This window comes from Lynx rufus, unplaced genomic scaffold (genome assembly GCF_022079265.1).
Source record: "Lynx rufus isolate CCGP_SWC_20201006 ecotype Redwood Valley unplaced genomic scaffold, mLynRuf1.p SCAF_10, whole genome shotgun sequence".
Lineage (NCBI taxonomy): Eukaryota > Metazoa > Chordata > Mammalia > Carnivora > Felidae > Lynx > Lynx rufus.
Window position 1 is genome coordinate 336071 of NW_025814824.1, and position 16620 is coordinate 352690.

A 16620-nucleotide genomic window follows, 5' to 3' on the forward strand; every position below is an offset into this window, starting at 1 on the left:
CCCACCGGAGTGTGGCCTCCAACCAATTTCCAGAAAGGATTAATGTTGCGTGATTAGTCAATGGTATCGTACACAGTAAGGCGCTGGACATAGAAGATGTGTGGTATCGGGGTCTGACCCCAAACGGAGCCCTGAGAGCACAGACAGGCACCCCCGTGCAATGGAGCCTCAGGGGAGGTGGCTTCTCAGACCGGGCACAGAACCTCCCCAAGGCACTTCCACACACACCACAATCCTGGTTTTCCCTCCTAACAACCCAGTGGGACGTTTCTCACTTTCAGAGCCTGGACCCGGATGCACCACTGAGCACCGTGTGTAGCAGCCTCCCCTCAGCGTTTCCTCACTGCAGGCGGCCGACTCACCCCCAGCCCACCTGTCAGCCTGGGGTCCAGGAGGGAGGGCAAGTGGGGGATCAATAAACCTCCAAGGGGACTCCTCTGCAGGGGCCCAGCATGCCGCAGAGGCCAGCTGGAGCCCACCCAGTGCAGACCCCAGACTCTGTGCACTTTCACTGGTGGCCCCCCAACAGCTCTGAGCCCCATCCACAGGGACCGCTTTGTGGTGTTGCCCATGGAGCTCTTTCCTACACAAACCCAAGCCCACACCTTCTGCAGCCTCAGCACGTTCTGGATGAAGAAGCGATAGGCGTTGTACCACGGGAGCAGCACGTCCTTCAAGACATCACGCACACCCTCCTCCTTAAAGCGGAGGTTTTCTGCTCTCACCACAGGGGAGTTGATCAGATATAATCTGGATGAGGAGAAAAAACACACAGAAAAGGAGCATAGAAATTAAAACAAGTATTATTATTGGGCACGTTGACAAGACAAACAAGAAAATTAGCATTTTTACATAAAGGGGGAGAATCACCAATACTCTTCTAATGGTCAATTTAAAAGTGACAAAGCTCTTACTCTGTGTAGTGAATAACGAAGGGGAGACGTAACCCCTACCAAGATGTGGCACTCTGCCAACCCAGGGGCACCCGCAGGGATTCACAGAAGGAGCAGAGGGCTCCAGAGGGCAGAGGCCAGGGGTGCTGCTAAACACCAGATGGGACAGTCCTCACTGCAATGACTGACGTGGCTCTCAGGTTGTCAGCAGGCCCAAGGGGAAGTCTAACAGATAACCGGGGGGTGGGGGAGGACACCCCATTCACTGCCCCTGGGCCACACAGCAACTGCCAACGTGCTTGGGCACAGCCCCTGGATGTGTCTCCGTGTCTGTGGCAGGAGGAGGCGGGACGAGACGTCTGTGGTTCCCCTGCCACCCAAACACTTCATGTCCATGACTAGGACTCCTATTTCAAGTGGTGGCTCACGTTTCTCTACAAGCTTTTCGATATTAGTTTTTATGTGCTCTAGCATAAATATACCACAGATGGCCCTTCTGAGGAGCAAGTGTAAAAAAGGACTAAATGGCCAAGGAGATGGAGTCAGGGGAGGAAGGGAGGCAGAAAGCCCAGCAGCCGGCCCGAGAGCAACACAGGCCCAGTTCCCCACAATACCTCTGGGTTTGCACACGCTGCTGTTATTTAGAAAACCACCTTGCGGGTTTGGAGCCAACACCACACCAACATAACTAACCACATTACCACACACACTTTTCAAAAGCTAATTATAAACCAAATTAAGGAACACGATCAATAAAGGGAGCTTACATAAAACGACATTATACACAGGGCAGGGCAGTGGCTTGTACCTGAGGGCGTCAGCACCATATTTATGGATGATTGAAAGTGGATCCGGATAATTCTTTTTTCGCTTGCTCATTTTTTGGCCATCACTTGAAAAAACAAAAGGGAGATGCCAATCAAATGCGTCACTGTCGCGGTTTACCTTTACATATGGTTATAGGTCACTTGCAAACTGGAATACATAAATGTAAGTGGCATAAGGGCACAATAGGTAGTCTTTCCGAACATGGTGGTGAGTCAGTGGAGAAGTTGAAAACACAGGCTCAGCATTTATCCCAGAGAAATGAAAACCTGAATTGGTGCAAAAGCCTGTAACAGCAGTCAGCAACCACTGGGGACAACCCCATGTCCTCCAGCAGGCTATGGTCAAGCTGCTGTCACCCGCACCCGGAGCACTGCTCCACCAAGGACACAACTTTCCTGAGGAATCTCCAGGGCATTTCACTGAGTGGCAAAGCCAGGCCCTAAGTCATAGAGGGTAGGATTCCATTCACATAAAAGAACTTGAAGTGATGGAATCAGAGATGAAGAGCAGACTAGTGGTTGCTGGGGGGCCAGGGGCAATGGTGGGGGGGTGGGGGTGGGAGGAGTCCTGGGATGCCAAAACAGTCTAGTACCTTGACCGTGCTGGTGGGCCCAGGGACCTACATGTGTGGTAACTGTGTGCAACTAAGCACGCCAGCAAATGGGTACATGTGAGACAGGGGGCCGAACAGGATGGGGCGGTGATGATGCTGGGTCTGAAAAGTGTGACCTGGCAAAGCACACCAGGGCTCTCTGTTACTGCTGCACAACTGTACGCAAATCTACGATTCAATAATGTTTTCAATTAAAAAAACTCCAAAGATGCACAGACAGTAGAGCCAGACTCCCTGTGTGCACAAGGTGACTTTATCACCGTTGGCTGTGTTACTTTGAGCAAGTTGCTTATTCTGTATCGCAAACTCCTCAAATGTCCAAATGGGATAAGAAAAGGACCCACGTCAGTTCTGGGGCTCTGATGAGAGAAAACGAAACACTCACAGCAGGGCCTGCACAATGTCCTGCCTCGGAAAACACAAGGCAAGGTATCTATGTAAATGTTTACTTCTTATTTTTAGTAATTTGCACTTGACTTTTAATGACTACGGGTAATAGAAGAAAAAATAAGAATCCTCTATGACTTCGAAAATCTCTAGAACCCATAGTTCCCTCATGTTAAAAAGACAAAAAAAATCTTTATTAAAGGACCAGGGTACAGATTAAATAAGTACCAGCAGCGAATGTACTTTATCACAGGATGCATGCCCCCACCCCCCTCAGGCCTCGCTCTCCAGCCTGCCCTTCTCCTCGGGAGGGACCGACACTGGGAGAGAAGTGGGCAGGAAGGGAGGGGAGGGAAGGTAAGGGAAGAGAAGGGAAGAGCAGCAACAAGAAATGGCTAGACCCGCCTGGACCATGGCTGCTAGAGCAGAGGGCCAGGGACAAGCACCTGCCTGGCCAGGACGAGCCCGTTCACAATCACGTTCCTGAAAGGCGGCTGTCCGAAGAGAGCCGTGGCCAGCACCAGCAGGGTGTAAAACCTGGAAAAAACCCATAAACAGATCAGCAACAACAGAAAAGGAATCTGAGCAAAGGAAAAAAGACTATGTTTATTTATAGTACTAAATTTCTATTTTATATCAGTTACCCTTATTAATTGTTTATGACAAAGGTTCTTGGCTGGTGACACTGGAAACATTTGGGGGTGCGCTGAAAAACCACACAGGACCCCACTGCAGACAAATCAGGGCAGAAAACAGAAAATGTGACTGAAAGCTAATAAAGTACCCCAGCAGCTGAGGACAGAACTGCCGCCCTCCTCAGGGGCCAGCTGGCAGCCTCTCGGGACCCCTAGACATGCCAGGCTGAAAACCCAGGTGTGTGTGGCCTTAGCATAATGTCACATGAGACAGTCTGAGGACAGAAGATGCAGAAGGCACTCTCCCCCAAAAGTCAGACAGCAGAGACTAGGAATGCAGATGACATCTTTGCTCTGCCAGACGCCACGCACACTGCTGCCTTGCTAGCTCGCTTGTTCCCTAAACTCCACCACATCCCTGCAGCCACCCTAGTGAGTGATGCTCCAGTGTCACTTCCAACCTGGTTCTGCACCCCGAGACATGACAGGACATGGACGGTTGAGGGTGGACCAGACAGCCTTCCTCTGAAGGTGGGTCAGGAGGTCCTGGCTGCCAGGACAGGCAGCCTGAACCTGAGGCAGGCGGGGAGAGACGTGCACGGAGGGACCCACAGGACTGTCAAGGGCTGGCAGACATCGCCACCCCCCCAGGGACATAACCTGCTGGTGAGGCATCAGGCTTTCCCTAAGAAGGGCTTTGGACCTGTTCCTAAAGATAAATGGACTGGAGGCTGAAAATGGCACTTTCTGGAACGTTAAGACTGGAATTCAATTTGTGATGTCTATTGCAAGATGTAAAAGTAGAACATGACACTAATGTTCCTGAAACACTGCTGTAAAAACATTACTAATCAAAGTGGAATTAGAACCTGGGCCAGCCAAATTTCTCATCCATGAGAAGGGAACTCACGTTTTTCTAACCCACAAGACAAGGGTACTGCTTTAAACAGGCACCAGATAAAAACAGCCAAAAGCCTTCCCCTCCTTGCTTTTTTCCCCCTAAGTCTGGATTTTTTAGAATGTTGATTTTATGAGGCTAGCTTTAACATCTGAGTACTCTTCCAAGTATTCTTTAAATCTGTAGCACCCAAATCATTATCTTACATGTAAGTACTCATTAAACATTTGAATAGCTTGTTTAAAATGAGTAAGAACATACATTTTGTTTTATATCACTTAATCTTCAAGTATAACAAATCTCTCTATTCCAAAATGTCAATGAAATAATTCAAACTCTAAAACAGCTTTACTGCAGTGAGAGATCTCTACACAAAAGAAACTTTATTATTTACTTATTTTTATGTTTATTTTTCAAACAGAGAGAGAGAGAGATCACGAGAGCATATGAGGGCAGAGACAAGGGGACAGGATCTAAAGAAGGCTTTGTGTAGATAGCAGAGAGCCTGATGTGAGGCTTGAACTCATGAACCACAAGATCATGACCTGAGTCAAAGTCAGACACTTAACTGACTTAGCCATCCAGGAGTCCCTCAAAAGACACTGTAATAATATGTTGGGTGGTGAGGGGCAGAGGGCAAGAACAGAGCCTGTCTTGTTTGACACAATCCCTCCAGCACCCAGCTAATCGATGTTAGGTGCTCAGTAAAATACCCTGAAATCCAATAAAATGAAATCAGTAAAATTCTTGAAAGAACAAAGAACATACCATCCTCTGGTTTGGTCAATGCCTTCGGCAATGAAGTCTGCAGGAAATGCATCATCAAACTCCCTCTTGTTTTCAAATGGATAATGAACTTGAGCATAGGGCATGCTGCCACTCTCGAACCAACAGTCAAACACCTCAGAGATACGACGCAACACCCCCTTCCCACAACGGGAAGGGATGGTCAGATGGTCAATGCTAAGAAACAAAGCAAAGCCACTTCTATTAGTTCTAACTACAAAACAACTTGCGGTCTAATTACCAAGAGGAAACACGATACCTATCAAGCTTTCATCTGCAAACAGAAACACTGGTAGTTATCACAGGCTGTCAGAGGGCACTGTGATGCTCAATCTGGGGGGTTCATACCATAGTCACCCGACATCCAACTCCAGGACAGAGGCCACCCTTCATAAACACGACCCGAGTCACCAACAAAGTAACTCAGCAAACCAGTACTTGATTCCGACACGTAGCTCTGAGATCTGTTCTACAGACGTCTCCCCAGCACCTAGCCGGGTGCTCTCTAAATGACGGAACAAAGAAAAGCGGACGTTCAGAGACTGACCTCTCTCTGTGGAGATCAGAGACCTTCGCTCCTGACAGTTCTTCAAGCTCTGCCATTGATCCAATGCATACTACCTGTCAAAGCAAAGTCAAAAGGCAGAAGAATCTCAGAGCCAAAGACCACACAGCTTTACTTTACGCAACATTCACACTTAGTTTTGGAAAACTCTGACTTTCAGGATGGCTGTCAGTAATGTGGCTTACGTCATCAAAGGCTGCAGGTCACTGAGGAGATGAGAGGGCTCCACCATATCAGGAGTCCCTACATGGAGAGGACCTAACAGCATCCACTCAACACGTACTTTTGAGGGTTTACTAGCAACCAGCGTAAATGAAATGCCTCGACTATTATTCTGAGGCATCTTAGTTTCTTCTCAGCACTTGAATTTGGCTCTTTAATCTGGAATCTTTCCAAGTCAAAGCTAGAAGTAAATTATTGTGCATGGACCGGATCAAACTAATGAGATCACAACACCTCACTCAGGATTGCATCCAGCTGGGCAGCCCAAGCAGGAACTGCTGTGGGTCTCACCGGGGGTGTCTGCTCCCTAGGGAGCACGCACAGCCCTTTCCTTAGCCCTCAGACTTGGCTACCTAACTGCTGTTTTTTTCATGTCTTGTAGTCTTCATGCCAAAGGCCGCCATGGGGGTATATCTACAGACACGTATGCGTATTCACACACATAATCATTTGGCTTTATAAAACGTAAGGTTGGCAATGCTTTGGTATTTTTAAATTTTTAAAACTTTATTTATTTATTTTGAGAGAGACAGAGATGGTGTGAGCAGGAGAGGGGCAGATAGTGGGAGAGAGAGAATCCCAAGCAGGCTCTGCACCGTCAGCGCAGAGCATGACATGGGGCTTGAACTCATGAAACCGTGAGATCATGACCTGAGCGGAAACCGACAGTTGGATGCTTAACTGGCTGAGCCACCCAGGCATCCCTGGTAATGTTTTTTAAGCCTTCCCTTTACACTGCTATGAGGGTAGATTCACATGCTATGGCACAGTGCAGGTGTGGAGTCTCCATTCCGATTATCAGTTACTCACAAGGAGAGAAAAGGGGGTGAGCAACACAGAGTGATAAATACAATTTAAAAATATTTAACAGAAGTAAAAATAAGTTAACTGTCCCTCCCCCCAAATTCTTATTTATATGATTCTAGGAAGAATAAAGAGAAACAGATGAAATAAGAAAGGAGCAAAGAGAAAAGAAATAGTATCAGACACACAAATGAGGTGCTTTAGCAAAAATCAACAGAATGCATGGCCTCACCTCCTCGAAGTCATCACTGACCCACAGGGGGATAGGGGTGCCCCAGTATCTGTTTCTGGAAATTGCCCAGTCACGTGCATCTTTCAGCCAATTTCCAAATCGCTTTTCTCGCACAAACTCTGGGACCCTGCAATAAACAGATCAGAGAGCATGGTCCAGGAGCTCAGCATGTGTCAGAGCAGTAAGCACAGATGGCTTTTGCAGGTACATTAAAATATAAACATAGATCCTTAAAATGACTGTTATTTAAGGCTAACAGAAAAGAAAAATGCTCCCTCCATATGCCTTGTCACAGAAAGGATGCTACTTCTCTTATATAATATTATTTAGATAATTTCACGGTGTTGAAAATACAGAATAAAAAATAGCTATTATTATAGTGTTTAATAAAAGATGACCCTTAGAACTACTATATTTGGGGACAATGATAAGCCAATGCTCCCTACCCAATGACACAGGACATTGTGAACACACACATCTCACTGCTCACCAGTAACACAGGTCATTGTTCTTCAACAGCTGGTCCACCATGTGCTCCACCCGTACGAACCAGCTAGGCACTGCTTTGTAAATGAGGGGGGTGTCTGACCTGGGGAAGCAACAATGCAGGATGTGCTGGTCAGACTGAGGTGTGCAGGCACCCAGGGTAAGGCCAACTTTTAGTTTCTTACTGACGTCACCACCACCTATTTGGCCTTCTGCTAATACTTGTTTTTATTGCAAATACTAATGCCTACGGCCTTGGTACTGGTCATCTCCACAACACCAAGAAGGCAAAAGTTAATAAAAGATTAAAAAGAAAAATAGGGGCGCCTGGGTGACTCAGTTGGTTAAGTGTCCAACTCTTGATTTCAGGTCAGGTCATGATCTCATGGTTCCTAAGTTCAAGCCCTATGTCACCACAGAGCCTGCTTGTGATTCTCGCCCTCTCTCTCTCTCTCTGACCCTCCCCCACTCACACTCTCTTAAAATAAATAAACATAAAAAAAAAAAAAAAAGAACACGAAGGGGTGCCTGGGTGGCTCAGTCGGTTAAGCATCCTACTTTGACACAGGTCGTGATCTCACGGTTCACTAGAGTTCAAGCCCCACGTCAGGCTCTGTGCTGTCAACTCAGGGCCTTGAGCCTATTTTGGATTCTGTATCTCCCTCCTTCTCTGCCCCTCTCTTGCTCATGCTGTCTCTCTGCCTCTCTCTCTCTCTCTCTCTCTCAAAAATAGACATTTAAAAACAAAATTGAACAAGAAGGAAAATATAGTTCTGCTGGTGTGTGATAGCTATCTAAGAAATGATGTCAACTTCAGCAAAAAGGAAATGTGGGAACAGAACTTGATGTCCCCAAACATTCCATTTTCACCCACCTCTTCATAGTATGATCTTGTATTCAAACTTGTATCATGTTATATCTCTCACTAAATTCCACCAGGAAATGGTAGAGATCAGTCTCACCTAAAGAAATGTGGACCTGACACCAAATATTTGTCTACAATGATACTTCTCAGACAACTGCTGAGGAAAACAATAACTACACATATTCATGGAATTCAAGAGGGCAGTTTCCAAACATGAACCCTAAAGGACACAAATGAGGGGAACCCCAGATTGACAAAAGCGGGTGCACACACTACATGTCCCCACAGACTAGAAGCTTGAGCTGTAAGTCTTTGCTTTTTCTCACCTCCAGCAGAAAGGGTAGCTGTGAGTAAAGGTGCTAGCAACAAGAAGTCGGCCTTTTTCTTTCAGGGTCCTGATGATGTTTTTGTCAGCATCCTGTTAGAAAAATAAATGCACGGTCATTAAAATATCCTACAATACTTGGTAACACAATATAATTATGTACATTACTACAATCTGATATTTTGATATGTTTACTATGAATAAAAGGCAAAAATGACACATGTATTATAAAAATACCCAGCCCACATTTTGAGCACAGTCTACCTTTAGGTACTTATTAAGCACTTCTACACCACATAAGATAGTGAAGTCTTCCACCATCAATGGCTGCCCCGAGGCCACAAAGCTGGTTTGGGGGTTACCAACCAGAGCCTAGTTTCCTGCCTTTGAAACTATAACATACTTCCTCTCAAGATACTAGACGCTTACAATGTGGCCGATAATATCTATCTTTCTGGTTTTATGTGCTGAAACCAAACCAAATAAAACAAAAACCAATTTCCTGGAAAAGAAAAAAATCCAGATATGAAGCTACTTAATAAGAAGCTGATTAAACAAAGAAATATGATGAAATCCACACCTTTCTCTGTCCTACAGACACAGACCTTCACATACTGTCCTGTGAAATCTGTCACTTCTGCTGTGAAACAGCCTGAAGCATCCACAGGGCAAACAGGAGGAGAGTCTTTCTGAATGATGCTGAAGTCCATACAGACCCGATAGTCATCCTGGGGAGAGGGAAACAGGTTAAGTGTATTCAAGACAGGAGTGTGGGAAGTGACTGATTCACAAGAGAATGCTCTGTCTTCTGACATACGACTTAATTGACTTTAATTATCCTCTCACCTGAAGTTAATTCAGGACCATTCAGACACCCCCTTATAGTTGGACAGGGACTACATCATCTTTCCAGCCATTACTTCACAGACCCCTATATACAGCAGAGCATCCACTAAGTGAGAAGGAAGAGGACACACATGTACCCCTGGTGAACATACTTGCACAAATACTCAACATAACATTCACAAACTGCACTCAACACTATAGTAAAAGAATCACTCACCACGATCAGGTGGGATTAACTCTGGGGATGCAAGGGTGGTTCAATATCCACAAATAAATCAATGTGATACACCACATTAACAAAATGAAGGGTAAAAACCATATGAGCATCTCAAAAGATGCAGAAGAAGCACTTGACAAAATTCAACATCCATTCATGTAAAAAACCCTCAAGAAAGTGGGTTTAGAGGGAACTTAATAGTGGCCATCTATGGAAAACCCACAGCTAGTATCATACTAGATGGTGAAAAACTGACAGCTTTTCCTTCAAGATGAGGAACAAGGATGTCCACTCTCACCATTTTTAATCAACACAGTACTAGAAGTCCTAGCAACAGCAATTAGACAAAAAAAAAAAAAAAAAAAAAAAAAAAAAGAGAGACATCCATATTGGTAAGAAAGAAGTTCAACTGCCACTTAGCAGATGACATGATGACCATATACAAAAAACTCTAAAGACTCCACCAAAAAACTGTTAGAATAAATGAACTCAGTAAAGTTGCAGGATGCAAAATTAATACACAGAAATCTGATGTGTTTGGAGACACTAATAATGAAGCAGCAGAAAAGATAAGTTAAGAAAATGATTCCATTTACAATTACACTAAAATAATAAAATACCTAGGAATAAACTTAACCAAGGAGGTGAAAAACCTCTCTGTACTCTGAAAATATAAAACATTGATAAAAGAAACTGAAAATGCCACAAACAAATAGAAAGAAATTCTATGCTCATGGACTGGAAGAACAAATATTGTTAAAATGACTATAGTACTCAAAGCAATCTACAGGACACATGCAATCCCTATCCAAAACACCAATAGCATTTTTCACAGAACTAGAACAAATACTACTGAAATTTTCTTGAACCACAAAAGATTCCAAATGGTCAAAGCAACCTTGAGAAAGAGTAAAGCTAGAGGTGCTGCACTCCCAGATGTCAAGGCACACTGCAACGCTGTCGTGATCAAAGCAGTATGGCACTGGCAAAAAAATGGACACACAGATCAACAGAAAAGAACAGAGGGCCCAGAAATAAAGCCATGTTTATATGGTCTATTAATCTATGACAAAGGAAGCAAGAATATACAATGGGGAAAAGAGAGTCTCTTTAAGAAATGGTGTTGGGAAAAACAGAATGGAGGTTCCTCAAAAAATTAAAAATAGAAATATCATATGGTCTAGGAAATCCAGTCCTGGCTATTTACCTGAAGAAAATAGTAATTCAAAAATATATATGCATCCCTATGTTTACTGCAGCATTATTTACAAAGCAATGATATGGAAACAACCCAAGTGTCCAACAGATGAATGGACAAAGAATATGTGGTAAATATACAATGGAGTATTTTTAAGCCATAAAAAAGAATGGGATCTTGCCATTCCTGACAACATGGATGGACTCAGAGGGTATTATGCTAAGTGAAATAAATCAGACAGAAAAAGACAACATATGAATTCACTCCTATGTGGAACCTAAAAAATAAAAATCCAAACATACCCAGTATGTGACAAATACAATTTTAAAGGAAAAACTAAAGCACATTTTAAAACCAAGTTTTTTTTTAAATTTATTATCAGTGAAGAAGTCATACTAGTTGACTTGAAAACTATCATGAGTAACTAAAATCTGACTAGTTCTTAAAACCTAGTAAAGAGTATTATTAAGAATGCTTCCGTCATATTCAATTTTGTGATATTAAGGAAGCATTAACTTTACTGGGTGCAACAGTGGCATGGTAGCATATTAAAAACGAAAGTTCTGATCAGTCACAGATGTGTACGGATGAAGACCACGATGCTGAGGATTTGTTTCAAAACCCTCAGTCCTAAGTAGAGAAGGTGTGGGCGGAAGAGAAGGAAGAAGATAAAATGGATCAACGCAGGTGGGTGATGTGAACATAAGGATTTATCATAACATCTCTTTACTTCCGGGTATGTTTGAAGATTTCCATAATAAAAATCTCTGCCAAGGTTAAGTATGAAAGCAAATGATGAATGGAGACAGACTAGCTTCACTCTCACTGACAAAACGATCAAGCTGAGAAGAGTATGTAGGTAGGTCCCCAGTGGGTGTTTTATTCATACACAAGTTACATCAAAAGAATTGCATTTTTGGAAAAATTACTCCGGGCAACATGTAAAATTAACCACACCATCCTGCTTTGAAGAGGTCAAATTCTGTCCTCTCATCACAGTGTTCAGATGAGCACAGTGGAGGTGATACCACCTCTCAGCACTCTGACAGTCACGGTGACCGCACAGAACTGCACACGGTAGAGAGTAGAGGGCACGGTGAGTACATTACAAATGAATGAAAACAAAGAATGCCTTTCATTCAGAAAGACCAAATGGCTGGGGATGCCCAGGATTTAGCTCACCACTTTCAGAGATGAGCTCAGGGTGAAAAAAATTGCAGATATAAGTTTGATAAGCCATCTTTTGGGGGCAGTGAGCCTGCAAAGTGTTGGGCCCTATGATGTGGGCAAGCATGAGGTGCGCTCGCACACGCACACAACGTGGGCACATTCGCGCACACACACGCTCATGGCACACACGAAACCCACTTATGAGAGCTCTACTACTCACAGCACCAAAGTACGGAGCCTGGTGCACCACTCCAGTGCCCTCCTCCTCCCGCACGTAGCTGTCGGTGAGCACCGTGAAAGCGCCATTCTCCTTGCACTGCAACAGAAAGGTCAGCAGGTGTAGTGAATGGAACACATTTTAGGATTAATTTCATAACGGTATTTGCTAAGAGCCTGAAAAAACTCCTAACACGCAAAATTATTTTCAGAGATAGGACAGAATAATTCAGACTGGGAAGAAACATGGTAACTCAATACATCTTTTCTGTAATTTATCACTTAGAAATGAAATAATTACCTAAAATGAAATAATTATGTGAAGAATTATCTGAAGAAATGCAGAGAAAATGTTTGAACTTCCCCAGTCACAAAATGGGGCTTTCTGTGAGTCTTGCTGACCTCCCAGCCATGCCAGCACCTGGTGTGCAGAGTTTTGTGCAGCCTCAGAAAATGTCCCCTAACCCGCCGCACCTCTGGGGTGCTCCCAGTCACCTTTCTGTCGGCCCTGCCACCAGGGCAAACCCTCAAGGAGCCAGAATGGGCGCCTGGAGTGACAAGCTCTGGTTAACGGCGCTCTGCGCACTGTGACACGGAGGGACGCACTGTTGCAACGTCAGGTTACTACCTGTGATGCTACAGACCTCCTCCTTCCACCTTCACCTCTCCCTATGTGTTTCCAATACACCGTCTCAGCCAAACCGATCCTCTGCTGGTCTTTCTGTCTTCGTGAAGACTACTTTCAGAATAGATTTTCACACTTAATCGCATTTAATCCAATGATCTTGTGAAAAAGGCACACGGTATTTCTGTGTTTCAAATATATTGATTCTATTTTCATTTCATTGATGAACTAACTCAGGACAAAGATGAAATAGTTTGTCCAAATATACAACAGTGATGAACACAACCTGACTCAAGGTCTTCTGGCTCCAAAAACGATGCTATCTTCAACTGCATCACAGCTCTTTGATTCCTTGGCACTTGCCTAAAATCAAACTTGAAAAACAGCCAGGAATTTCTCATTGCTGTAACCTACACCACCTGGAAGTATTTTTGGTGTGGGAGGACAGAGGCTGATAGGTGTGTCTTCAATAGTTTAAATGTGGAGTGGGAACACGTGTGCCCTTAGCCTGACGTTCGAGTGGGAGCTGTTTTAGCAGCAGACAGCGGAACCCAACGGGGTCCTGTCTCTCGTTCCAGTTCTGGACCCTGAATTGCCAGGGATGGGTGGTCAGTGGTCACCAAAGCTGTAGCACAGCCCCCACAGGTAGCACCTACCCCCATAGCTCCCACTTAATATTTTAGAACATGTGTATCTTAGGGATACATCAGATGATTTTGCCCCAAGTCAAAGAATTTCTAGTACCTGCCTAAAACTCAGTGAAGGTCCCAGAAATTCAGAAGCTATCTGAGTGGAATATGGACCAAGTGCACATTCCAGAAAGACCTCTGACTGAACCCAGACTTCCTCTTTGGTGTGTTTGAGCCCATCTGCTGAGCACTGAGCTCTCCCTGGGTTCTCAAATAGGGTCTGGGTCAGAAAGGGTAAGAGTAACTGATTTAGTGAGAGAGTTTCAAGACAAAACAAATCTGACAAGGGATGCCTGGGTGGCTCAGTCAGTTAAGCGTCTGACTTTGGCTGAGGTCATGATCTCGTGGTTTGTGGGTTCAAGCCCCACGTCAGGCTGTGTTGACAGCTTGGAGCCTGGAGCCTGCTTTAGATTCCGTGTCTCCCATTCTCTGCCCCTCCCCCACTTGCGCGCGCGCGCTTTCTCTCTTTCTCTCTCAAAAATAAATAGGTGTTTAAAAAATCCGACATAAAACAGAATATGTTAAGATCTATAAGAGAAGAATGTAGTAATGACATTTTTCAGAAGGAGAAACCAGAGGCATTTCAAAAGACGTTTTTCAGGTGGTGTCTGAGTTCAGCCTTGAAGTGTGGATTGTACTTGAGCACCTCAAAGAAGATGAAGGATTTCATAAATAGGAGGAAAACCTACTGAAAACAAAGGCAGGAAAGGAGGGAAAGAAAGGGCCAGTCTGACAGAAGCAAAGGATATGTTTAAAGCAACATTATGGGGTGCCTGGGTGGCTCAGTTGGTTGAGCGTCTGACTTCAGCTCAGGTCATGATCTTGTGATTTGTGACTTTGAGCCCCACATCAGGCTCTGCTGTCATCACCAAGACAGCTTCAGATCCTCTGTTCCCCTCTCTCTACGCCCCCAGCCCCCACCACTCATGGGCACATGCACTCTCTCCCAAAAATAAATAAACATTAAAAAAAAATAAAGCAATATTAGAGGATGTGGCTAGGAAGCACATGGGCCAAATGGAGACCACTTGAGAGGAATGAGCTGGCCGACAGCTGCGGGCTCACAGGGAGCACAGGGAAATCCACCAGCAGCAACCTGGAATGAGGAAGAAGGCCATTACGGTTGACCCTGGAATAACACAGGCTGGAACTGCGGGTCTAGTTAAGCACACTTTTCTCCCTAAGAGTGAACAGCAAAAGCCACAAGACACTTATTGACAATTATTCACCAGTCTCCAGGGAAGTGAATCAAAGGCAACTGGCGCAGAGGTCATACCTGCTGCCCTGAGTTCCCAGAGGCCTGCTGAGGGTGTCAGCAGCCTCCGGAGCCCTGGGGACAGGCAGTGTTGAAGGTTGTATGGTGACAGTGTGGTGGGGTCCAGCACTGAGGGCTGGCAGGCGGGGGGCTGGGCTGCAGAACAGGCCGGGCCCACAGGGCAGGGACAGCCTCGTGCAGGGAGACCTGTGTCCCTGTCACCCCTGCTTCCTGAGTCCTCTGGGAACTAGGCTCTGGAGCTGCACCAGGGCAGCCATAGCCCGGAGCCCTTCTTGGCCGGGTGCAGACTCCTCCCTGAAGGCCACCTCAGCCCACGTGTGGCCACAGCTGCAATGGCCTCGGACCTGTGGCATACCTCCAGGGTGATGGGGCAGCTGTCCTGCTGCTACAACTGCGGGGCCAAGGCCACCAGGATGCAGGACATCACCTTTGTGGTGGCTGGTCAATTTTAGATTTTTTTCTTTCTTAGTGAAGACGTTTTCTTTATTCCTCATTCTCTAAGAGAATTAAACACGGGGAAGCTGAGTTTCATAAACAGGCTTTTCAGTACAAGCTGAGATGCCGTTTTCTTCTTTAGCCTGTAAGACACTGAACAAGTATGATTCTGTAAAAATTCGTATGTGCCCATGTCATGCTGCAGCCCTAGTATGTGCAATTATCAATTCAGCAATTGTTCCTGGAAACGCCACATCTGTATTTATAAGTTAGCTGGTATTTTTTCCACAAATGCTTTGTCAGGTTTATGTATTATGATTCTGCTAACCTGATAATAAAGTTGGCTTTCTCTATTCTAGGACAGTATAAATAGCAGCAATGGTTTTTCAAAAAGATGTGCTAGGACTTTGTACTTTGTGTCTTTTTGTGGAGAAAAACTTTTTATACATACTTAATGTTTGGGAAAACAAAGTATTCAGAATTGTTTAAACCACCAAAAAATTTTTTCAATGAATACACTACTGGAAAAACCACTATATGTTTTCTTTACAATTTTCTTCTTTTTTAATGTTTATTGATTTTTTTTTTTTAATTTTTTTTTCAACATTTTTATTTATTTTTGGGACACAGAGAGACAAAGCATGAACGGGGGAGGGGCAGAGAGAGAGGGAGACACAGAATTGGAAACAGGCTCCAGGCTCTGAGCCATCAGCCCAGAGCCCGACGCGGGGCTCGAACTCACGGACCGCGAGATCGTGACCTGGCTGAAGTCGGACGCTTAACCGACTGCGCCACCCAGGCGCCCCAATGTTTATTGATTTTTGAGAGAGTGTGTGAGCTGGGGAGGGGCAGAGAGAGAGACAGAGAGACATAGAATCTGAAGCTGGCTCCAGGCTCTGAGCTGTTAGCACACAGCCCAATATGGGGCTCGAACTCACGAACCGCAAGAACTCAAGTGGAACTCACCAACCACTCGAACTCACAAACCTGAGTTGAAACCGGATGCTTAACCGACGGAGGCACTCAGGGGTCCCCTTATGATTTTAATAATATTTTCTTTACTCTTGCTTACTTTAAGAATACAGTATACAACACATATAAAATCCAAAATACGTGTTAACTATTTGTGTTATTGGTAAGGCTTCTGGTCAACAGTAGGCTATTAACAGCTACATTTTGCGGGGAGTCAAAAGTCACTGCACCCAGATTGGCGCTACTGACCCCCATGTTGTTCGAGGGTCAAATGTAACTGGGACATGAGAAACACGGGAAAACACTCAACACACACAAAAATGAAGACAGATGTGAGCGACACTGTGGACAGAGCCCAAATGGCAGAGATCACCTGCATGAATCAAACTCTGTTCCTGAACCAGAACAGAGGTAAGCAAATGTTTTATCCTAGGCTG

The 16620-nt window shown here is 44.8% G+C and overlaps 1 protein-coding gene across 7 annotated transcripts in view; it reads right to left on the minus strand.

Moving 5' to 3' along the window:
• The window catches only part of IARS1 (isoleucyl-tRNA synthetase 1), a 67544-nt gene that overhangs the window by 27891 nt on the left and 23033 nt on the right, over positions 1-16620 (minus strand). For all 7 annotated transcript variants that reach the window (XM_047100459.1, XM_047100456.1, XM_047100462.1 and 4 more), the window contains 10 exons: positions 12191-12286; positions 9145-9267; positions 8541-8632; positions 7354-7452; positions 6864-6990; positions 5588-5661; positions 5023-5217; positions 3172-3258; positions 1702-1785; positions 606-750 (listed from right to left, as the gene is read on the minus strand). In XM_047100459.1, the coding sequence (XP_046956415.1) occupies positions 606-750; positions 1702-1785; positions 3172-3258; positions 5023-5217; positions 5588-5661; positions 6864-6990; positions 7354-7452; positions 8541-8632; positions 9145-9267; positions 12191-12286 (1122 nt within the window). The remainder of the gene's footprint in view (positions 1-605; positions 751-1701; positions 1786-3171; positions 3259-5022; positions 5218-5587; positions 5662-6863; positions 6991-7353; positions 7453-8540; positions 8633-9144; positions 9268-12190; positions 12287-16620) is intronic.